The sequence below is a fragment of the Pinus tabuliformis genome, chromosome 1_2 (assembly GCF_031772625.1).
Source record: "Pinus tabuliformis cultivar Carrire ecotype Pingquan chromosome 1_2, CPIR1, whole genome shotgun sequence".
NCBI classification, from domain to species: domain Eukaryota; kingdom Viridiplantae; phylum Streptophyta; class Pinopsida; order Pinales; family Pinaceae; genus Pinus; species Pinus tabuliformis.
Window position 1 is genome coordinate 152,011,927 of NC_142298.1, and position 24,886 is coordinate 152,036,812.

General features: G+C 41.3%; 1 protein-coding gene across 1 annotated transcript in view; it reads left to right on the forward strand.

The window, feature by feature from the left end:
• LOC149204961 (pentatricopeptide repeat-containing protein At3g59040-like) overlaps nt 1-24,886 on the forward strand; it is a 278,602-nt gene that overhangs the window by 106,113 nt on the left and 147,603 nt on the right. The window contains exon 3 of the mRNA XM_089394852.1: nt 17,478-17,768. Coding sequence (XP_089250978.1) covers nt 17,478-17,768 — 291 coding nt within the window. The remainder of the gene's footprint in view (nt 1-17,477; nt 17,769-24,886) is intronic.

A 24,886-nucleotide genomic window follows, 5' to 3' on the forward strand; every position in this document is an offset into this window, starting at 1 on the left:
TGATGTAAATGTGATGTAAATGTTGGCTAGGTGAAGATACTCTTCAATGTACAAATGCACAATTCTTTTGTATAGGAGCAACATATCATATACCAAGCCCGAAAAGAGGCACATGTGACCTAAGGTTTCATGATATAGATCAATAAAGGGATATCTAGGCATACGAACACCAAGAAAAATGTTTGCAAATGATGTAATAAACAAAGGCATACGAAGGCAAATTCTCAAGTTAAGCCCTGGCTATGGTTAGGGGTTTTCTAGGGCACAAATTACTTAGGGAGTATTATGTTAGCCCTTTTAGGGCAGATTTAAACAAGTTAAATGTTAGATTTTGAGTGAAAAGGGTCAACGAGGTAAAATCCGAGCTTATTAAGCTCCAATGTCTATCCAAGAAAGCCCTAATTGAACTCGGCCCTACAAAATAGCCCTAGCGGCTTGCCTTGAAGGACTTAGAAAATAAGGAAAAGAGAAAATTTTGAAGTTATTGTAATATTTCACCAACACAAGGATTCCCAATGCCTTCCTACTAGGGTGATGGAGTCTTTAGGGATAAATTTAACAGAAAGTGAATTAATGCTTGGAGTAAGGGGAAAACCCTTGTTTGTACTTGATAAAGCTAGCTATCTTCTTTGTGAGGGGAGAAAGTAAATAGGGGAAGCTCTCTAGGAGGTCCCCTATGGATTTCAAGGATGATAAATTTAGCATGCAACAATCAACTAAGACTTCCCCTAAATAATATTCATTTAAACATGGAATAAGAAAAACCTAGCATTAATTAATGACATGAAAAAGAATAAAAATCTGCAATTAAACTTACAATTCTTCCACAAAATAGCCTTCTTTCAATCCCAAAAAGACATGTCCAAGACAAAAATTAATCTCCAATAGCAATAGCTCCAAAAAGATCACATCTCCACAAGTACAGAGTTATACAAGGCTAAGTCAAGTTCTTTGAAGGAAGCCAAAATCCATGAGTGCAGATAAAAAATAAGAATGGAGTGATTTTCTATTTATATGAGGTCAATCACTCTCATTAGTTTGTCTAAAATCCTTATGAGAAGTTAAATTTCGAGTTTACATGGAGGAAATGGGTTACATGCCAACCCAATAGCTCAATACAACAAAATAAGCCACTAAAAGCCCACACATGTGGGTTGAAACTCCTCTCAAGAATGACATCATGCCATTTTAAGGCAAATTAAGCTCCAATAATGCATGGAATGGGCAAGATGCATCTCCAATCATCATAATCTAAATCAACCAACTGATTGAGGAGAAACCCTCAAATCAAGCCTTAAAATGTCTCCATATGTCAAAAGCCAACTTTGGGTGCCTTGTGTCATCTTCAACATGGTGCAATATCTCTCAAGTGTTGGAATTCCATGAGGTGGTACAAGCACTCCCTAGTCATCTTGGGGATGACCATCATCAACTAGTCTCCAGATCAAGCCATGTCCATCAAATAGTGTCAAGGACTATTTGGGGGCATGTTGGGTCCGCTGGGTACATCATCAAGAATCTCCAACACTAAGCAAAGTGAGGTCAATGTTTGTAAAGTTCCTAATCAGGAAAAACAATGATATGCCAAGCAAAACAACACATGCAACACAATTTCAAAACATTCAGTGAACACCCATGTAAACTCCAGAAATGACAACCAACTGATCCATTTTATTAAGTAATTGGAGCAATAGTACAATAGTGTGGAAGGAGTGCACCTGGGCTTGCCTCAATGGCAATCTTGACAAGACCCAGGTGATAAAATAGCAAGCCCAGATGATAGAATAAGCTGCTCCAATGATGCCCTGCGCTGCCCCAAAAAACTTCATTGTCTACTGGAAAAATGCTACTGGAAACCCCACTTCCGGTGCTCAAAAAATTCTACAAAATATGCCCCAAGCTCCTCACAAATAACCCACCAAAACCTAAAAAGGGTTTGCTCTGGTTCTGACCCTTGAAATTCGGCCCCAAATACCACGTCCTCCTCCAACAACTGGGAAATACGACCTGCTTGCAAACTCCCAGAAAATGGCCTTCAATCACTCCCAAAATTGTTAGATGATCCAAAAATACAATTTTATCATAGGTTATAAAATTAGAATAAAATAATTATTAATTTAAGATATTAAATTAATAATTATTATTCTAGAATGTTTAATTATTTAGAATTAGTATATTGTTGTAACTAGATATGACTTTCCAAATGTGTCGTATCTTAGGCTCTATTTTAGGAGATTTGTTAGCTAGTTGGTTTGAATAGCATTTATTGTAAATGGACACTTGTTATTTAATAAGTGAACCATAATTAGAGGTAGTTAGGACATTGAGCTTATAAATAGCTCATTGCAAGAGTGTTTGGATGTTCGGGTGTAAACTCTTGCAAAATCAAATTATGTAATTATTTTTTTCTGATTAATAAAATTACGTGTCTGAGGACACTTCTGCCATTATTGTGGTATCAGAGCTCCAGTAATGCTGCAGTGGATGTGAAGAGGAGATTCCAGCTCTACAAGCACATGGAAAACTCCATTAATTTGGTCAGTTAATATTTGGTATGCAATCTATTGATTTGGTATCTATGTTTTTTCTGGAAAAGAACTTTCATCATATAATTGATTTTAGATTTTTAAATCTAAAAATCACTCTCTTTATTATCCCCCTACTTTTCATGAAAATTTATATCAGTACTGCACTTACCACAATAATCAGTGTAAAGCTTCGTTGCTTGTGCCACGACTTTGTGTTGGATATTTAATGCGTATACAACATTATTCGAGTCACACGAGTTTTTCTACACTATTTTCTATTACACGCCCTTTGAAAAATGCGAGCACAGCCTCCAGATTTTGAGGAGACCTTGACCACAGTTTTGGCTGAGCCGTATAAATATCTGGAAAGCACGGTGGCTATTGTATTGTCCAACGTTTTGAAGTAGTTCAAAATATTTTCTCTGCACAGTGATCGTATCCTCCAACGTTCTCAGGCACTGTAAAATATTTGTCTGCAAGGATATGGTGCCCCTTTGGTCTGAATCAAACACAGTTTTGCCGCAAGTGAAATATACGACGCTGTTCATTAATGGAGAGTTTGTATATTCAGTTTCAGGAAAACATTTGAGGCCGTAAGAAAACTGGGTATAAAAGCTGAAGGGACTGGATTCTTTTATGTCAAACGTAAGAATCAGAGGAAGCTTCCTAAAAAGCTGGAATTCCGCAAGTATGATCCCAGGGTGAATCGTCATGTTTTTATTCACAGAGGCTAAGATGAAATGAGCTATTGTAGAGGAAAGCGGAGTTTGTATCTTCAATTTGTTGTAAAAAATTAAGAATATGCCTGTAACTTCATGCTTTTGAGTCATTACTGAGTTAAAGGGCACCTGCGTTATCATTTCAAATTATTTGCAAACTGCAATTTATTGCTGCGAATTCCTTCAAAATCTCTGAACGCATTGCTGTTTGATGTGTCAAAACCCCCATCCAGCTCAAGCGTTCCAGACTCTGAACGCTTTCCATTTCAAAATCTCTAAACGCATTGCTGTTTGTAGTGCGATTTAGATATCTACAGTGATTTTTTTTTTTTGCAGTTTGTTTTTTTGCAGTGAAACCTGCTAGCAACAAGCCAGCGTGCCAGCAATAAGAAATATTTTTTAATTTTTGATGGAGGGATAAGGTGACTCATAAGTTTTTTTTATAGTTTGTAATTTGGAGAAATAAAGTTTTTTTTATATATTTTGTAATTTGTAATTTGGAGAGATAAGGAATTTTCTCTTATTTGTAAAATAATATTTTTTGGAGAAATAAGGTGTGAGGGGTTATTTGTAAATGTCTAGGGCAGTAACTTTTTTGGAGTAATAAGAAGATTTTATTTGTAATTTGTTTTTGGAGAGATAAGTGTAGCATTGTAACTCAAAGTAATTTTACTTTGAGGGGGGGTAACTTTTTTTTAACCAAGTTTTGCAAGAGCATCATTGTAAAAGTCAAATTTTGAAAGTTACCTTGTAATTTTTGAGAAATTGACTAGAGCCAAGTGCAAAGCTCAGTCATTTTTCTCTTGCTTCAAACGACTATACGAGGGTCAAGGCCAAGCCCCGATAGATCGTGTTTTTTGCGTGGTGTGTTGTGTTGTCCATCTTGAGATTTTTGTTTGATTCTTGGTGCGAAGCTTCAACGCTACAATGTCTAAGTTGATTAATTTGTTTTCTGATTCCGACAAACTTGAAGGCACAAAATCTTATAAAACATGGCACCGTCTCATCGAAAGCACTCTCATTTACAATGAATTATGGCAGGGTATATGTGATGGAGATATTAAGCCGAATAAACCCACAGATGCAGCTGCACTAGCAAAATGGGAAGTTAAGAATGCCAAAGCCTTAGCTCTTATTAAATCTTCTGTGAATGATGAAATGTATGTCCATATAGAAAATGCTACAGATGCATGGTCTGCTTTGAAAACTTTTAAAGACCTCTTTGATACTCAGCCTGAATCAAAGAAAGTTGATCTACAATTAAAATTGTTACAACAAAAATTGACTGAAGGAGGTGATGTTCTTGAATATATCTCAAGACTTAAGAATATTAGGCAGGAAATCATTAATGCTAGTTTTCCAGCAATTGATGATAGTTTTATGGTCACAATTGTAATTGCTGGACTTCCTTCTTCCTACACACATTTTTTGGAGACTCTACAATTAACTGGGAAATTAGAGAAACTAAAGTTTGATGAACTCTGTGAAATGTTGACTCAACATGATAAAACTTTTGGGAAGAAGAAGAAAGTTGGTGAAGATGTTTTTCTCACAGAGGCCAGCACTAGTAAATCATCAGTAGACAGTTCTCGAGGCAGAGGCAGAGGCAATCAGAATCAAGCAGCACAAAGTCGAGGTCGAAGCCAAAGTAGAGGAAACAACTTTAACAGAGGCAACAGTTCAGGAAGGAATAATTTTCAAGGTAGAGGAAACAACCAAGGAAGAGGCAATTTTCAAGGACAAGGAAACAATAATCAAGGTAGAGGACAATCTCAACATAGAAGTCAAAGCAGAGGCAAAGGACAATCTTCAGGAAGAGGAAGAGACTTAAGTCAAATTGTGTGTCGAAGATGTAACAAAGTTGGCCATTATGTTGAAGATTGTCGAACTTCACTTAATAAAATTCCCAAGTTTCAGTAGCATTCAGCGCAATTTGCAAATGATCAAGATGATGATAACTCAGAATATGTTTTTACTTCCTTGCCAGCATCACAACTTTCATCCCATCTTAGAAGTGACTATGAAGATGCCTGGATCTTGGATTCAGGGGCAACTCAGCACATGACTTGTCGACGTGATTTTTTTTGGAATTTTCAAGATTGCCAACTTAATTCCATTTTTCTTGCTGATGATACAAAACATACTCCTTATGGAAAAGGAGCAGTTAAAGTTTTTCTCCCTGGCATTGGAGAAAAAATGATTTCCAATGTATGGTATGTACCAAGTTTTAAGAAAAATTTGCTCTCTTTAGTCACGATTCAACAAGCAGGACATCAGGTGATTATGGAAGATGGTTTAGTCAAGATTAATTCAGTCAAACAGAACTTGAAAACAGTCATGACAGGTTATGAAGATGGAAAACTGTTACGAATGAAAGGGACAGTTATTCCAAGGCAATTTGATTTTGCAGGGGCAGTGAGTACAGGGATTTCACCTATAAGACTATGGCATGTAAGATATGCACATTTAAATTTTGAGAGTCTTTCTCAATTGCAGAAACAAGGAATGGTTAAAGGACTTCCCACTTTCAAAAGGGAAAATGCAAAATGTGAAGCTTGCATTTATGGCAAACAAAGTCGAGAAAGTTTTCCAACAAGTTCATGGCGTGCAAACAGGCGGCTACAACTAGTTCACAGTGATGTTTGTGGACCACTACAAACTTCCTTTGGTGGTTGCAAATATTTCTTACTATTCATTGATGATTTCAGCAGAATGACTTGGGTTTACTTCTTGAAGAACAAGTCAGAAACATTTGAGAAGTTTAAAATTTTTCGCCAATTTGTTGAAAATGAAGTCAAAGAAAAGATAGGTACTCTCAGGACAGATAATGGGGGAGAATTCACTTCAAATGAATTCAAAACTTATTGTAGTGAAAATGGCATAAGACGACATCTTACTAATGTTTACACTCCACAGCAAAATGGAGTAGTCGAAAGAATGAATCGCACCTTGTTAGGAATGGCGAGATCCATGTTAACTTTCAAGAGGTTAAGTCCAACATATTGGGCAGAAGCAATTCATACAGCTGTCTACTTAAGAAACAGATTTCCAACTGCTTCTTTAGACGGAATCACACCTTGTGAAGCTTGGTTTGGTTTCAAACCTCAAGTTAAACATCTTAGAGTTTTTGGATCAGTATGTTATGCCTTAGTTCCGAAAGAAAAAAAGAACTAAGCTTGACTCAAGAAGTTTAAAATGCACAATGATTAGCTATTCTGATGAGAAGAAAGGGTATCGTCTTTTGACCAATGGAAAATTTATTGTGAGCAGGGATGTCATTTTTGATGAAACTGAGAGTAAGAGTGCTGAAGAAATCGAAAATCTTCTTAACAAGTTAGAAACTAAGGGAAGTAAAAGAAATGGAACAATGCAAAGTCAACCAACTTCACCAAATTGGTATGAACTTGATTTTCCTTCCTCTGAAGATGAATCATCCAGTCCATCTACATCAACAACATCATCTGGGTCTTCTAGCAGTTCGTCTGCATCTCCAAGCAGCAGCAGTTCTTCTGACAGTGATTCTCCACATTCTTCACCTGAACGACGAACATCAGTTTATATTAATCCTCTTTACAATGATGGAGATTTTTCAGAAGCGCAAACAAGTGAGCACCAACTACCGAAATGGGCAGTTCAACTTTTGAAAGATGTAAAGCCTGATGAGCAAATAAAACAGGCACCAGAAGGGCACATAGAAGTGAAGGCAATTTTGCCTTGATAGCAAATGATTTTACTGAACCTTCCACATTCAAAGAAGCAGTAAAACATAAAGAATGGCAACAGGCTATGGTTGAAGAATATCAAGCAGTAATTGATAACAACACTTGGAAACTTGTTGATTGTCCATCAAATGTTAAACCCATAGGATGCAAATGGGTTTACAGAATTAAGTATAATCAAAAGGGAGAACTTGAAAAGTATAAAGCACGACTTGTCGCAAAAGGTTTTGCGCAGCAGGAAGGTATTGATTATGAGGAAACTTTTGCTCCTACAGCTAAATGGAACACCATCCGATTAACACTTGCACTGGCCGCTCAGAAAGGATGGAAAGTTCATCAAATGGATGTGAAAAGTGCTTTTCTTAACGGGGATTTACAAGAGGAAGTGTATATGACCCAACTGCCAAGTTTTGAAGTTGAAGGACAAGAACATAAAGTCTGCAAATTGATCAAGGCTTTATATGGATTAAAACAAGCTCCCCGAGCTTGGTATGCAAAGATGGATGAATATCTTAAGAAAGTTGGTTTTCAACGAAGTGAATCTGATGATACTTTGTATGTGCGACAACAGGGAAAATATCTGGTAATTCTTGTTATGTATGTAGATGATTTGATCATTACTGGCAACCATGATGATCATATTGCACAGGTGAAAAAGGAGTTACATGAAGGTTTTAAGATGACAGATTTGGGGTTACTTCACTATTATCTTGGGGTTGAAGTCTTCCAATGTCCACATTATATTTTCATTTCTCAGAGTAAGTATGCAGCAGAGGTTCTTCAGCGATTTGGCATGCAGGATTGCAAGCCCGTTCTCATCCCCATGGAGCAAAACTTGAAACTTTCAAAATTTGAAGGGGGGGAAAAGGTGGACAATACAACTTACAGACAGTTGATTGGCAGCTTGATTTATTTGACAAATACTCGTCCTGATCTATCTTATGCAGTCAGTATTCTTTCACGTTTTATGCAGGAACCACGAGACAGCCACTGGAATGCAGCCAAAAGAGTTCTTCGATATATCCAAGGAACAAAAGATTTTGGTCTTCTTTACACAAAGACTAAAAATTTTGTACTTGGTGGATATTCCGATGCCGATTTTGCTGGGAGTATTGATGATCGAGCATCAACATCAGGTTATTTAATGAACATGGGGTCAGCAGCAGTATCTTGGAGTTGTAAGAAACAAGCTACAGTGGCCACTTCTTCAGTAGAAGCAAAGTACATTTCAGCATGGGAAGCAACACGTGAAATTGTTTGGTTGCGTAGAATTTTGCAGGACTTGGGCATTTCTCAGGCAGAAGCTACATCATTATTCATTGACAGCCAGTCAACCATCAAACTTGCCAAGAACCCAGTTTTTCATTCAAACACAAAGCATGTGGACACCAAGTATCATCATATCAGATCTCTCATTGCCAAAGATGTCCTCAAGCCAGTTTATTGTCCTTCCGAAGATCAGATCTCCGACATTTTCACAAAACCACTTGGTAGAATAAAATTTACGAAGTTCAGGGATGAACTTGGTATCTGTTGTAATGTATCTTTGGATCATAGGGGGGAATGTTAGATGATCCAAAAATGCAATTTTATCATAGGTTATAAAATTAGAATAAAATAATTATTAATTTAAGATTTATTCTAGAATGTTTAATTATTTAGAATTAGTATATTGTTGTAACTAGATATGACTCTCCAAATGTGTCGTATCTTAGGCTCTATTTTAGGAGATTTGTTAGCTAGTTGGTTTGAATAGCATTTATTGTAAATGGACACTTGTTATTTAATAAGTGAACCATAATTAGAGGTAGTTAGGGCATTGAGATTATAAATAGCTCATTGCAAGAGTGTTTGGATGTTTGGGTGTAAACTCTTGCAAAATCAAATTATGTAATTATTTTTTTCTGATTAATAAAATTACGTGTCTGAGGACACTTCTGCCATTAAAAATGCTGAGTCACACTGCCCCAAAGTTCTCCTGATTTCTCCTGGCAAAACCCAACTCCAAAACTTGTCCCACAAACTCCCACGTGTGCCCAATGAGTAGCTCCTGTGCTGGCCCTAGATGCACCAAATCATGCTGCCTTCAATCAACAATCTCTTGCTCCAAAATTCCTCCAATAGGCTGATCTCTCATTGGAGCATCTATGCCAAATTTCTCCTGACAATTACTACCCAGAAGACAATTGAAATGAGCCAATCGTATCCCCTTCTGCGTCCTCCTGGAACACGCATTAGCTGAGTGAGTGGCTGAGTGTTTAGCTCTGAATCCCTCCAAACTCCTCTCCAACTCGGTACGATTTGACCTCCCTAGGGTGGCACTCGAAGTACCCCGAAGAAAGGGTGAGCTCTCCTCTTGGAAAACTCGGTGCTGAACAACTAAGTGACCTGACTAAGCAGCTTGAGCAACAAGAGTAAGTTCAATTGGCAAAAGACCCAAAATGAGGTTGAGCTTCTCCTATTTATAATTTGTGAGCTTCTCTTTTCCACGTGGGCCCCTCCATCAAGCTCTTCGACCTCCCTTCCTTGGCTATTTGAATTCCTTCCTTGGCAAGTGTGTTTTCCCTATGCGTGTGGGCCCCACGCTCCACTAACAAAATATTTCGGCCTCCCTTTTTCTCCTAAGTCTTTCTCCCAAATTTTTTTGGGTCCCATGGTCACCAAAAATGTCAAAATTGTGGAAAATAAACTTGAGACAAATTAATTTAGGAAGGGATATTATAGTCCTCCCCTCCCAAATGTTTCTTTCCCCAAGCAACTTTAGCGCTGGATGCTCAAGTATGTGTTCACCTTCCCATGTGGTGTCCTCATCCGGTAAGCTCCTCCAGTGTACTAAGTACTCCCTGATAATTCTGCTCCTCGACTTTCTCTCCCTAGTGTCCAAAATGGATTTCAGTTCTAGAACCAGATGCCCCTCATCATCAAGTGGAGGCAACTCCGTAGCTGCTGTCACCTGCTGCCCCAACACCTTCTTGAGGCATGAGACATGAAAGACGTGAATCTTGCTCCCTGGTGGAAGCTCCAGCTCATAGGCCACCTCCCCAACCCTCCTAGTCACCATGTACGACCCATAGAAACGTGGTTGTAGCTTCTCGACCCCCTTCTGCTTCAATGTAGATTGGTGATATGGCTGTAGCCGCAGAAAGACCAAGTCCCCCTTTTCAAACTGTCTCTCAATCCTGTGCCTATCCACATACATCTTCTGCTGATTCTGGGCTATCAATAAGTTATCCTTAAGAGCCTTGAGGATACCTTGGCTCTCTTGGATCCAATCTTTGGCCTTTGGGGCCCGACTGTCTCCAAAAAATTGTCAGCAAAAGACAAAACATCATAACCATACAAGGCACGGAAAGGTGACATACCAATTGACATGTGATGGGCTGTGTTGTAGTAGTACTCCCCAAATGTAATCACCGAATCCAATATCTCTATTGCCTGGTCACATAGTTCTGAAGATAGGCCTCCAACCATTTGTTGACCCTCTCAGTTTGACCGTCGGTTTGTGAATGGTAACTAGTGCTGGGGGTGAGTTCAGTATCCACTAATCTGAAAAGCTCTTGCCAGAATGCCCCCATGAACCGACTGTCTCTGTCATTGACTATGGTCTTAGGAAGTCCATGCAAGTGAAAGACTTCTCGGAAGAACAACTCGGCCACCTTTGACGCTGAATACCGTGTCGGAATCGTGAAGAATTAGGCATATTTGGTCAACGGATCTACCAACACATAAATACAATCACTGCCCTGCACCGTAGGGAGCCTTATGATAAAATCCACGGAGATACTCTCCCATTTCCCCTCAGGGATGGGAAGTGGCTGCAATAACCCAGCTGGATGGGTCAACTCCCCCTTATTCCTTTGGCAAGCCTCACACTCCTGCACATATCTCAATACATCCCCCTTGAGGCCTTTCCATGTGAAACGCTCTCTAACCGTCATATATGTCTTCCGGAACCCCTGGTGCCCTGATAGTGGAGAGTCATGAGTTGCATGGAGAATTCAACTGTGAACCCAACACCAAGAATATGTGCCCCTTGTAGTATATTACCTCAGCCATCACCCTATAACGCTCATCAGTGTGAATACCCTCCAGAATCTCACATATCAACCAATCCTTGGAGTACTCCATCAATAACTACGCCTTTCAATCATGGCAAATGCTCATGAGTAAAAGTGTTGCGGGCCTCTTAGATAATGCATCTGCTACCACATTGTGTTTGCCCTTGACATAGGCCTGCACCTTACTGACCCACCTCTGCTGCCCGTCATTGAGGCCCTGCCGCCCCATAAATGGCGAAGACTATTGTGATCAGTCTTCACCCGGAATTTGTTGCCCACCCGATACTGCTGGAATTTGGCCAGTGCATGCATGATGGCCAACATCTCCTTTTCGTAAATAGAATATGATCTCTCATGTGGAAGGGGTTTCCGGATCTCAAAAGCATTGGGGTGTCCATCCTGAGACAATACCGCGCCAACTCCCTCATTTGATGCATCACACTCCAAGGTGAATGGCTGAGTGAAGTCTGGGAGTGCCAAAACTAGGCAACTACCCAGCACCTCCTTGAGGCGATCAAAGGATGATTGTGCTTTGTTTGTCCATGCAAAAGCCCCCCTCTTCGTTAGATCTGTGAGGGGAGTTGCTAACTGTGAGAAGCCCTTTACGAACTTCCTATAGTAGGTGCATATGCCTATAAATCCCCTCAACTCTGTCACATTCCAGGGCTCTGGCCAATCCCGGATGGCCCTGATCTTCTCCTCATGCACCCTCACTTCATATGCGCTAATGATGTGTCCCAAGTAGAGTATCTTTGTCAGTCCAAGCTCACACTTGGACAACTTGGCGTAAAACTATTTCTCCTCTAAGATTCACAACACCATCTCCAGGTGCTGCAGATGCATGACTGAAAAGTGGCAGGTGCGTTGATCAACCCAAAGGGCATGATCAAAAACTCAAAATGCCCATAGTGGCACCTAAAATCCGTCTTGGGGATGTCTTGATCTCTCACCCTAATCTGGTGGTACCGCGAGCGCAAATCTATCTTAGAGAAGTACTTGGCTCCTCTAAGCTCATCCATCAGCTCATCAATGCACGAGATGGGGTAGTGGTTCTTCAAAGTCTTCTTATTGAGCACCTTGTAATCAATGCACATGTGCAAAGTCCCATCCTTATTCTTCACCATAACAACTGATGAAGAGAAGGGACTAGAACTCGGCCTAATGTGCCCCAATGCCAACAACTCCTTAATGGCGCGCTCAATCTAGTCTTTGTAGGCCTTGGGATGCCTATAAGGAGTGGTGATAATTGCCTACACCCCAAGCTGCAACTCAATGGTGTGCTCAACGTTGCCTTGGTGGTATGTCCCCAAACACTATCGGGTACCTATCCAAGATGGCCTGTATATCTGGGTGTGGTGGCTTGGGTTGTCCCCCAACCTCTGAAATCCTCAGCTCCACTGCCCATGCTATGTCCCCATGCCTCAAGTCAACCTCCATCTTGTGTGCTGAAACTATCTGTGGAGGATACGAATGCATGCCTCGAAGAACTACCAACTTGCCATCCGGCCCTGTGAACTCCATCTCTAGTTTCCTCCAATCGGTGGTGACCCGACCAAGGGAGTAGAGCCATTGGACACCCATCACCACATTGGTGTCCGGCACATCCACAACAAAGAAATGATCTGTCACCGAGTAGTTCCCCATGGTCACTGTGAAAGAGAGGATATATCGGGGGCACTGCATGGTCCTGTCCCCCGGCAGTAGAACTGAGAACCCCTTGAACTCCTCTGTAGTGATACCCCACCTCTGAACCATCTCGACATCAATGAAATTGTGGGTGGCCCCACAATCTACCAAAACTGAGACACATTGTCCCTCCACTGTGCCTCAGATCCTCAAAGTAAAAAATTTGGGAATTCCACGCAAAGAAGCAAGGACTCCCCTAGATGGCGTGAAAGGTGCTCCCCCAGGTGGTGGTGGTGGTGGCGGTCCCCTCTTTGCCTGACCCTTGCAGTCTCCCTTGCCAAACTTCAACTCCACATCATCCTCCTGGTCACTATCCAAGAAGACCTTGATGTAGTGGGCCTTGCCTGCAGGCTGTTGTGCACCGGTGGCTTGGTGCCCATGGCTCCCAACAAGTAAAACATAGTTTCCTCCTCCGGAGGTCTCTCCTGGTCTCCTCATATAACTGCCCATGCCCTTGGGTTGCTCGCTGTGGTGGGGTCCTAGTGTCACTCCTCTTCTGTGGGTAGGGAGTCCGTGATGGAATGGGTGCTCTAGTCTGGGGGATTGCCCTTGCAAATCTCTGGCTCAAGTCACAGCCTCCTACAAGGTAGAGGGTCTGCGAGATTTCACCTGTCCACACAATGGCTTAAGTAACCCCTCCATAAATGCGTACACTCTCCTGGCATCAGATAAGTCTGGTACCATAACTAAAATCCTCAAAAACTCCAATATGTAATGCTCAGGGTGGCCAATCTGTCTAAGTTGTGTCAACTCCCTGAAGTGAGCCTCCGGGTCCCTCCTATCAAAATGCTCCACCACTCTCCATGTGAAGTCCTCAGAAGAGGTCACGCTGGCATGCCCTAGTGTGGACAAGCCATGAAACCACCAATTGTGTGCCTCCCCCTCCAAGTGCAAGGTAGCCATTTTGATGGCTTCCACCTTTGTCATCCGATTAAGCTGGAAATAAGTATCCAACTTCTCCACCCAAGCTCGAGCTGTGCACTTGGTAGAGCCATCATATGTGGGGAAGTACATCCTCCCAATAATACATTGCAACTCTGAGCTCTGTGTGATCGGTCCCCCATTGTACCTGCCCTTCTCGTTCTGTTTGAGCTGGCAATAATCTCTGAATGGCAAAGCTGCTTTGAAATCTTCCCCCATGGATTGGCACTCCTGAAGAAATCTCCCATGGGCATCTGGTCATCTGACCCTCCTGGCTCACTAGGTGTTGATGGTAGGAAAGTAGGCAGCGTGGTTCTCGTTGGCCCACTAAAGGCTGGTGGGTGAGTGGCTGGTGAAGGGTGGTCTTACTGTTGTGAGGCCTCTGATGTCTCTCCAAATAGGAACTCACGATGAATGCTCTTGTCCCTATTCTGCTATTTGATCTCCTCCAACATCTCGTTATGCCCCTAGGTAAATCATTTAGGGCCTTCAAGAGGCTATCAAATGCTGCTTCCTCCTTACTCTTTGGCTACCCCATATTTGCTACTATCACTGCCTTCCCACGTGCTTCCGTATCAGGTGTAATCTCCAACCCCCTTTGCCTGCTTCAGTACCCCTGTATCCGGTAAGTCACGTTCTACCTATCCTCCTCGTTCATAGGAAAGTTCCCCCACAACTAAGCCAAAATCAGAGCTCTGATAACACAGTAATGTTGTTAATTAGGAAAAACAATGATATGCAAAGCAAAACAACACATGCAACACAAAATTTGAAAACATTCAATGAACACCCATGTAAACTCCAGAAATGACAACTAGTTGAGTCATTTTATTAAGTAATTGGAGCAATAGTATTATAGTACAATAGTGTGGAAGGAGTGCACCTAGGCTTGCCTTAATGGCAAGCTTGACAAGACCCAGGTGATAAAATAGCAAGCCCAGATGAGAGAAGAAGCTGCTCCAATGATGCCCTGCGTTGCCCCTAGAAAACTACACTGTTTGCTGGAAAGATGCTGCTGGAAACCCCACTTTTGGTGCTCATAAAATTCTACAAAATTAGCCCCAAGCTCCTCACAAATAACCCACCAAAACCCAGAAAGGGTTTGGTCTAGTTCTGACCTCCGAAATTCGGCCCCAAATACCATGTCCTCCTCCAATAGCTGGGAAATACAGCCTCCCTGTAAACTCCCAAAAAGCACCCTCCAATCACTCCCAAAATGCTGAGTCGCACTGCCCCAAAGTTCTCCTTATTTCTCCCTGCAAAACCCATCTCCAAAACTCGTCGCACAAACTCCCACGTGTGCCCAGTGAGTAGCTCCTACATTGGCCCTGGATGCAACAAATCGTGCTGCCTTCAATCAACAATCTCCTGCTCCAAAACTCCTCCAATAGGCTGATCTCTCACTGAAGCTCCTATGCCAAATTTCTCCCGGCAATTACTACTTGGAAGACAACTGTGTGAAAATTCCTACACTGAAGGAACCCCTACTGCAACAAATCTGAATCTACTTCACCTACTTGATATTTAAATTACATTCATCAAGTTATTCTTCTGAATACTGAAGCAAATTACTTTTGCAGCCTACACTAATTAAATATTTGATCTCATGAAACAGAAAATAGGAACAAGATACATAGGACACACTTAATTTTGGACACAATAGTTCCCGGAAAAACCCAATGCAGGAAAACTGGTGCAATAGTCCTGAGGGTTTATTATTATGTAGGAGAAATATTTGAATACAAATCTAGGATGCTCATCTAGCAATTCTTTACAGAGAAAATACTGGTGGAAAATCTAAGTGAGTTTTACCTCACTTCACCCGATAGAATTCCGGCTGATTCGGCACAAGACTGGCTAACCTCGGCTACTTTTGAGCTGGCCCTGCGTCAGCTCCTCTGCCCTTTGCGTCAGCTATGCCGACTGTTCCGACAGTTCCCGGAAGTTCCGACTTTTGTGTGACAGGCAACTTTCCCCTCTGTGCTGGCCTTTCTGGCTTTGCATCAAGGCTGCGTGGGTCTAGACTAGCCCAGCGTCAACTCTCATGGCTATTGCGCCACCTCTTTGCAAGCTCTCTCCGCCTCTTTGTCAGTATTCTTGGGAAATTCCTTCCAGATTCTCACTGCCCCTCTGCTACTGAATGATCACCTAGTTTGAATTTCTCAGCTTCCTAGCCCCAGAAATCGAACTCCAGATCAATTCGTTCTCTCCGTGTGTGTTTCCAAATGAACCCCAAGCCTCCATCTTATACTTTTCCTGTTGAGTCTTCAACGACCGAGATTAAGTCTCTAATCAACGGCTAAGATTAAAACATGACTTGATCCGCCTTCTAGATCATTCTCAACCATATTTTGATTAATACCCATTAATATTTTAATTTCCCTAAGTTTAGACTTAGGAACTCCATTAAAAATATTAATTATTTTAATAAAATACAATTTGGGTGGAATTTCACCAAACGGTTTCTGGGTTCCTTAGAACTCATGTGCCTTAGCCTCTCCACCAATTTTCAAGGCTAGAGCACTTTCGATGCTACCAAAAACTAACAAACTGAAATGACCCAAGCATATCCCCTTCTGCGTCCTCCTGGAATACGCACGAGCTGAGTGAGTGGTTGAGTGTTTAGCTCTGAATCCCTCCAAACTCCTCTCCAAATTGGTATGATTTGACCTCCCTAGGGTGGCACTCAAAGTCCCCCGAAAAAAGGGTGAGCTATCCTCTTGGAAAACTCGGTGCCAAACAACAAAGTGACCCGGCTAAGTAGCTCGAGCAACAATTGTAAGTTCAATTGAAAAAAGACCGAAAATGAGGCTGAGTTTCTCCTATTTAAAATTTGCGAGCTTCTCTTTCCCACGTGGGCTCTTCGACCTCCTTTCCTTGGCTATTTGAATTCCTTCCTTGGCAAGTGTGTTTTCCCTTATGCTGTGGCCCCCACGCTCCACTAACAAAATATTTCGGCCTCCCTTTTCCTCCTAAGTCTTTCTCCCAAAAATATCAAAATTGTGGAAAATAAACTTGAGACAAATTAATTTAGGAAGGGACATTACAACGTTTCAACATCTAGGGGTGTTGAGGTGGCAATCTGTTGTTTTAATCATCAAAGTGTCTATCACTCCACTGTGGAAGGGCAAGACTCTCCGGAAGTGTAGTATGACCTAGGCATCATGTGGAGTACAAACATGAAATGTATGCCTTTAAGGCCTTTGCTGCTCTGTGAATGATCACTTTGCAAAACCCTCTCAAACTTAAGGGAAAGCAACCATTCATTAGCAACATAGTGGACTACACTTGATTGTTAAGGGCATAGAAAGACAACAAACTGGGATCACCTTCAAATATCTAAATAGACCAGTGTTGCAAACATCTTGATTTTATTGCGAAAAAATAGTGAAATCACGATTTTGTGGCCTAGCTGATGTTTGCCAATTTTTACCGATATTTTGGTGGTATCTTAATTTTGCCAATATTTTCTGTTTTTTACTGATATTTTCTCGATTTTTATGGTTTTTTGGTCTTTTGGACCCTTGCTGATTTTATCCCGATGCTGATGTTTGCAACATTGGTTTTTATATTTATAAAGTTTGTGATGATTTTGATTATGTGCCTTTCAATTTTTTTGCTTTGTAACTCATCAATATTTAATGATCATCCACTGCACTTGATTCTGCACAGTTTGGGATAGGATAGGTTGGTACTCATGTTTTGCTATTTATATGAAATATCATTATGTTCAGCCACTTGCTACATACAGTGAAAGTTCTCCGTGGTATCATCATCTTTTTCTCTGTAGTATATTTCCTTTTCTTTTATCTTGATTCTTACTATCATTACATGTTTGCTTCACAGATAATTGAATGGCTCAGATGCCAACACTGGTGGGTTTTCAATGAAATGGACTTCAATATGCTTATTTCAGCTTATGGAAAGCAGGGGGATTTTGAGAGGGCAGAGCGTGCTTCGAGGTCAATGAAAAGGTGTGGATTTTCATTGAATGTTGTGACATATACAGCCCTTATCGAAGCATATGGAAGGGCAGGCCACTATAAAAAGGCAGAATCTATATTTAAACGAATGCAATCATCCGGCCCAGAGCCCTCAGTATTAACATTCCAAACGATGATTAAAGTACTTGTGGAGGTATTTATTTTTGCTTTTCCATGTAATGATGATGCCTGGTTATTCTGTAATAGGCACTGAATTGACAGTTCACATTTTGTAATTCTTGGCCTGTAATTTCCTAATTGCAGCTGGCACGTATGATTTTAATATTCTTGAAACTAATCCATTCACAGCGTTTGAGTGCAATATGATTAGTCATGAATCATGATTCATGACATAAAGAGTTGATTCTACAGGGGGTGATCAAGTAGGCTGTCATTTTTTTCCCTAGAAAAAAATCATAACTTTCATTTCAAGTGAAGAAAAGGTTACATTCCATATACATCAAGCACCCTGTAATTCTACTTTGGTACAGCATCCAGAGCGAATAAAAACAATACTAGCCTCTGTTACCAAAAACAATAATCATTCCCTGGAGGTCCTATGATTTCATCACAATAATGATATAAAAAAAGGAGTTGAAACCCACTTAAAACTCCCTAAACATGCATTACATTATATAAAATAACTCATAGAAGAGTCATAAAGAAAAGTCTGATATGCAGGAAAATCAAGCAGTCAGAGAGCATGAGGGGATCTCACTGTATCTGGAAGAGAGAAACCTGCAGCTTCTTCTGAATTCTCCCAGGACCCTTCTGATAACTCCAGAGCTCTTTGGACAGATCATCTGCTTCTACATGCAGTTCCCTATAGATGTGTACTGTTACCCATCAATCTGGCATAGGGATATATATGTCAGATTAAATTCAGATTGTTGGAATTCTCAGGATAGATAGAATAAGGAGAACGTTCAAATTTCCAGATTCCATAAGCAGCAGGTGAAGGACTGAAATAAAACACTCAGCTGCCACATCATTCGAAGGTCAAAACAATGACTCGAAAGTGATGTCTGATACATCTTTTGAGTGAATTTGAAGTGGTGTAGGGTTCATAAGTATAAGTATTATTAAGATATTCTTGAAGATATACGCTCAGAAAATTGAATGTGGTGTTCTACAGGACCTGAGGTTGCTTTCATGATCTTAGAGGGGCTTCACAAAGGGAAAACCTATGCCAGTGTTTTAAATTGGATGTGGCAGGATGGTGTTGTCTCTTGGAGATTATAGTGCAATATGCATTTGCTCTAGTGGATCTCCTGTTTGCCTATGTGCATGTGTTTGAAATCTGAGATACATGGCAGCAGGGTATGGAATAGAATTACTGGCAACAGCGTATCTTTGTGTTTCCTTGAGTATTCTAATGTTTAGACATGTAAATGTTGATCAAACAAGTGTAGCACATCAGCAGTGTGAGTTTGTTCAGGCTAGCCAAATGGCTGTTAGGCCAACTATGTGTTGATTTTTACAGTGCAATATGGACAAGCACAATTTTCTAAAACAGATCGTTACTTCCAATAATATTATTCTTACTTTAGCACATTCTAGATCATTAAGCAATTATACTTCAGAAAATTTCAACCAGAAATACAGTAGGGCAGTAGAGATCATAGTAAAATAAGCATGCACAAGAGACAACAAACTTTACCCTGGGAAAACCAACCTCGGGAAAAACCCAGCAAACTTTTCTTAGGAGAAATTGTCCAATTTAACAAATGTAGAATTTGAATATCCCTGTCAAACTTGGTCAAACTGACCAAACAAATCAGATAGCTCAAACCTGGTAAGAAATGAGAGAGAATTTTAGTCTTCTGCAACAGCTAGTCAAATCTGGTCAAACATACCTAATTTTGGCCTCTGCAGCTTCTGGTCAACTGTGGTCAAACAGGCCGAATTTCGGCTTTTGCAACTTCTGGTCAACTGTGCTCAAACAGGCCGAAATTCGGCCTCTGCAATTTTGGGTCAACTGTGGTCAAAGTCAAACAGGCCAAATTTTGGCCTCTGCAACTTCTAGTTAACTGTGGTCAAACAGGCTGAATTTCGGCCCTTGCAACTGCCTTAGGAATTTTGGTCAACTGTCCCAGAATTTCGGTCAACTGCATCAGTCAAGCTGCAGTCAAACAGAGCATCAAAAGATTTGGTCAACGCAGGTCAAACAGCCCAGCAAATCCAGTCAATGCTGGTCAAAGCAAGTCAAACTTCTGGTCAACTTCGCTGGTCTTTTTTCTCTCTCTCCCCTTTGCACGTGTGGACTGAAAAACAGAAGAAATTGAGTGATCTGAATTGCTCCAAGTGAGAGAGGTCGAATGTATATTTGGAAGAGCTTGAATAGGTGTGACTCTTCTCTGGGGCCGACTTGACTTTGCTGAATTGAATACCGACCTTAGCTACAAAAATTCAACACCCTCTTAGCTAGGGAGGTATTCACTTTGACTTCATCAGATGTACATTTGTTGAAAAATTTATACATCCCAAGAAAAGATTGAATGAGCTAGCTATATTGATGTATCCATCCACTACATGTGGAAAGCATCCCACATCAACATCACGCAAAGCACTGTAGTCACCCACTAGATACGTCCCCTTTGCAAATGGATCTACTCACCCATTGGACAAATATCTTTTGGCCTTCTACGGTCAATACTAGTCCTAGGTCACCAATTGTCCAAGTCGTCACCTAGAACCTGGTCAACACTTGTGACCTATGGTGAAACCCTAGGCCCATTTACCATTCCCACATGTCGTCACATGCTATTGAATGGAAAAACACTTTCCCGATGCTATAAGGCACTCACTCAACCCACTAGCCAAATAACCATTGGCAATATGGTCAGGTAACCACTGATCAGGGGAGCACTCCGGGCCTTGATGCTATCTGGGCCAATCTCCCTAGCCACATTACATGGCCCCTGCACAATACCCATGACATATCAATATCCTGACCTTGGGAAAATCTCTGCCCCTTGATGCTACAACATCAACACTCCCTTCAACCAAGGGAAGCGTTCCCAACCACTCCAAGCTTGTCCCTGGAGTATACAAACTTCTATTAGTTTTGTAGCATCAGATGTGTTCTAGCCTTGAAATTTTGTGGAGAGGCTAGAATACACGAGATCTCCAAAACCCATAAATCGTTTCTGGAAATTCCACCTAGAAGTGTCTTAATTAGATTATTAACCGTTTTTTAAATATTTCCTAAGTCTAAAATTAGAGAATATGGTTATTTAATCATTATAAATTGAGATAAGATGACAATCATCTAGAAACTCACATGGATCGATCCAGAGATGATCCTAGCCATTGATTAAGTTGTAATATTGGCCGTTGATGCTCCAATAGAGGATTATAAGAAGAGGTTGATGTGGTGATGGAGAAATCATCCAGTGCAGATACTCGGTTGTCCAGGCAGTTTGATTGTCTTAGAAGCAGTAGCTTAGCAGAAAAGATAGAGCCATAGGGTGAGTAGCAGGTGGAAGAGGAGGGCAGTAGCATTCCAGGAGGAAGATTTTTAGTTCCTGGAACAGGCAAAGGAAGGAAGGCCGAAATCTCTAGAGGGCTAGCATAAGCTCTACGCAAAGGGTGATGCAGGGAGCTCAACGTAGAGGATGGGGGAGCGATTTCGGAGGCAGAAAATAGCTGTGTGGTGAGAGAAAATTCTCACAATATTTTTGCCAGTATTTTCGACAGATTAGATTGTCAGCTGGGCATCTAAATTATTGTACTCAAAATTGTTGCTGAATATTAATTATAAAACCCTCATCTGCTGCACTGGTTTTCCCAAGTTGGGTTTTTCCGAGGACAATTGTCCAAAAATGACTGTGTCAAATTTTTGTGTGCGCTAGAATTTCTTAGTTTCCAGTGTTTATTTTCCACAATATTTTTTATGGTGAAAATTGCAGTTGTGATTTTATTCGTTATTTGCCGTAGCAAATAAACTGCATAATTAATTTTTGAGTTAGAAGAATAATTTCCCGTAGCTACAATAGATAAAAATTTCATGTGGTATCATATCATAAGTGATCAGCCAGGAAACTCAGTAGCGAAGGGGAAAATTTTGCTGCTCAGAGAGGCAGCAGGTCGAAATTTTCAGAGGCAGCGCAGTCCATTGACAGGTAGGCCAAGTTGCTAGGGTAGCAGTTCGATTTTCAATTGCAAGGAGGTAGAAAAATTGAGTTGCCCAGATTAGTGATTCCAACAGTCAGAGGGAGCAGTTGCAGCTCAAATTTTTGCTAAGCAGATTTTTGGTTGGACACAGAGGGTCTTGCTGTAGGTTTCAGAAGCAAAATCCGTGTCAGGTAGAAAAGAGGAATATCACACTAAATTCTTCAAGCATAGCCATGGACAACAGTAACATTCAGGAGACTTCAGATTTGTCTCCCAGATTGGAGGATGAATTTGCTTGCTTAGTAGGATCAACTTCACAGGGAGTCTGGTATATAGATAGTGGAGCATCAACTCACATGACAAGGGTTAGAGAATATTTCTCTATCTACAAAGAGGGGCAGATGGACTTCCAGATTACGATGGGAAACATAACGAAATGTACTCCAGTAGGGAGAGGTACCATAGATTTTCAGGGGGAGTCAGGAGCAAGCACCAACGCTACAGATGTATTGCATGTGCCAGGGTTGGGTATGAACCTGATTTCAGTATCCCAGTTACAAGATAAGGGGTATGATATTCACTTCGTAGGGAAGAAAGTATATGTCAAACACCCGAGTTGGAAAAAGGTAAGACAAATTGGAGTTCGAAGTAACAGATTGTATCGGTTACAAATCGATTCTCCAATGGCACTGATAGGGAATGATAGTAGCAGTAGGAAGGAGCCGAATGAGTTATGGCACATGAGAATGGGACATCTACACCATGGAGCACTCAGAATGCTCAAAGAAACGGTAACAGGGGTTCCAGAACTTGGCACAGAGCATGGTGATGTGTGCAGAGAATGTGTACTTGGGAGGTATGCTAAGGTGACATTTCCAAGAAGTGACAACATCGCTGATGGCGTGTTAGGACTTATACGCTTAGATATTTGCGACGCGATGTCCATTAGGGTTCTTAGTGGTGTCAAATATTTCGTCACTTTTATTGATGATCATTCCAGGAAAACCTGGATCTACTTCTTGAAGACCAAGGATGAGGTCTTCGATCGTTTCAGGGAGTTTAAATCTCTCGTGGAGAATGCGACAATGAAGAAGATCAAGGTTCTTTGCTTAGATAATGGTGGAGAATATATTGATAAAGACTTCATAGATTTCTGTGTGAAGGAAGGCTTCAAGAGAGAATGGACAACTCCCCATAATCCACAGTAGAATGGTGTAGCGGAGCGGAAAACCAAGACCATTGTTGGAGCTGCAAAGGCTATGTTATATGACCAGGATGTGATCCTGAATTCTCTGGGCAAAAGCATGTAACACGACAATGTATATTCAGAACAAGACTCCTCATAGAGCATTGGGGAAGAAAACGCCAGAAGGAGTCTTCAAAGGGAAGAAGCCAGAAGTTAGCCACTTAAGAATTTTTGGCAGCATTGCTTATTGCCATGTGCCAGATGATAAACAGACCAAACTAGATCAGACTGCAGAGAAGGGGTTCTTTGTTGGGTACAATGAAACCTCAAAGGCATTCAGAATCTACATTCCTAGCAATAGGAAGATAGTAGTAAGGTGAGACGTGAAGTTCATGGAGGACCGAGCTTTCAGGAGATCTCGTGAGATGCTTGCAGGTGATCAGAATCAGTCAACAGAAGCTCCTTTGGTCTAGCAGTAGGGGCAGCCAGTGGGACAGGCAGGAGGACAGTCACAAGGATCAAGTACTATGACCAACACCAGTGTTTCCTCAGGTGCAGGAAATCCGGGGAGTTCTCAGCAAATGGAGTAGTAGAGATAGGATGAGGAGGAGCTAGAAGAACCTCCCATGACTAGTGGTCGAGCCAACAAAGAGGTTCGCCAGACAATGAGAGATGCGTAGGAGTTTATTGGAACTCCTAGGACGAGCAAGAGACAACGCAAATAGCCTGACAAGTACCAAGCATTGGTGGCTTAGGTTACAGAACCTTCCAACTATCAGGATGTCGCACAAAATTAGGTGTGGGTAAATGCCATGGTAGAAGAGTATAGCTCTATCATGACGAATGATGTTTTGGAGGTAGTGCAAAGGCCTAAAGACAGATCAATTGTAGGTTCTAGATGGATCTATAAGATCAAATATGCGATAGACGACAGTGTGGAGAAGTACAAGTCTAGGTTCGTGGCAAGGGGGTGTGCACAAAAATAAGGGATAAATTATGATGAGACCTTTGCCCCATTTGCTAGATACACTTCTATCCGGTCAGTTATATCTCTAACAGCTCAGATGGGATGGCAGATTCACCAAATGGACGTCAAGACAACCTTCTTGAACGGGGTGATAAAGGAAGAAGTGTACATAGAACAACCATAGGGCTTTGAGATTCATGAGAGGCATACACATGTGTGCAGATTGAAGAAAGCTCTATACGGACTCAAGCAGGCTCCCAGGGCATGGTATGGTAGAATTGACACCTACTTGCAGCAGATTGGATTCATCAAGAGTGACGTAGATCCCAACCTTTACTATTTGATGGTAGAGGATGAGCCACTCGTTCTAGTTTTGTATGTGGATGATCTCTTTTTGACAGAATCATCAAGGATCATAGAGAACTGCAAGAGGAACTTGGCAGCAAAATTTGACATGAAGGATTTAGGGTTGATGCACTATTTCCTAGGGTTGGAAGTGTGGAAGAAAGATGGGGAGATCTTCCTTGGGTAAGGAAGATACATTACAGATATTTTGAAGAGGTTCAAAATGCAGGATTGTAGACCTATGTCTACGTCCATGATTACCAACTAGAAGAAGATAAATGCATCAAATGACAAGGATGTTGACCCCACCTTGTATAGACAGCTCATCGGGTCTCTCATGTATTTGGTGAACACTAGGCCAGATATCTGCTTCACAGTCAATACCTTTAGTTAGTTCATGGTGGAACCAAAGAGGGTACATTGGGCAGTAGCGTATATTCACGGCACAGTGTGGGTTGAAATATACTCGAGGGGATGACATTAGACTTTGTGGGTACATAGATGTAGATTGGGAAGGCAATTTAGTGGAAAGGAAAAGTACCTCCGGTACTACTTCAGTGTTGGATCAGGGATGGTTTCTTGGTGTAGCAGGAAGCAGAAGTCAGTAGCACTGAGCTTTGTAGAAGTAGAGTATATGGCAACCAACACAGCTATGTGT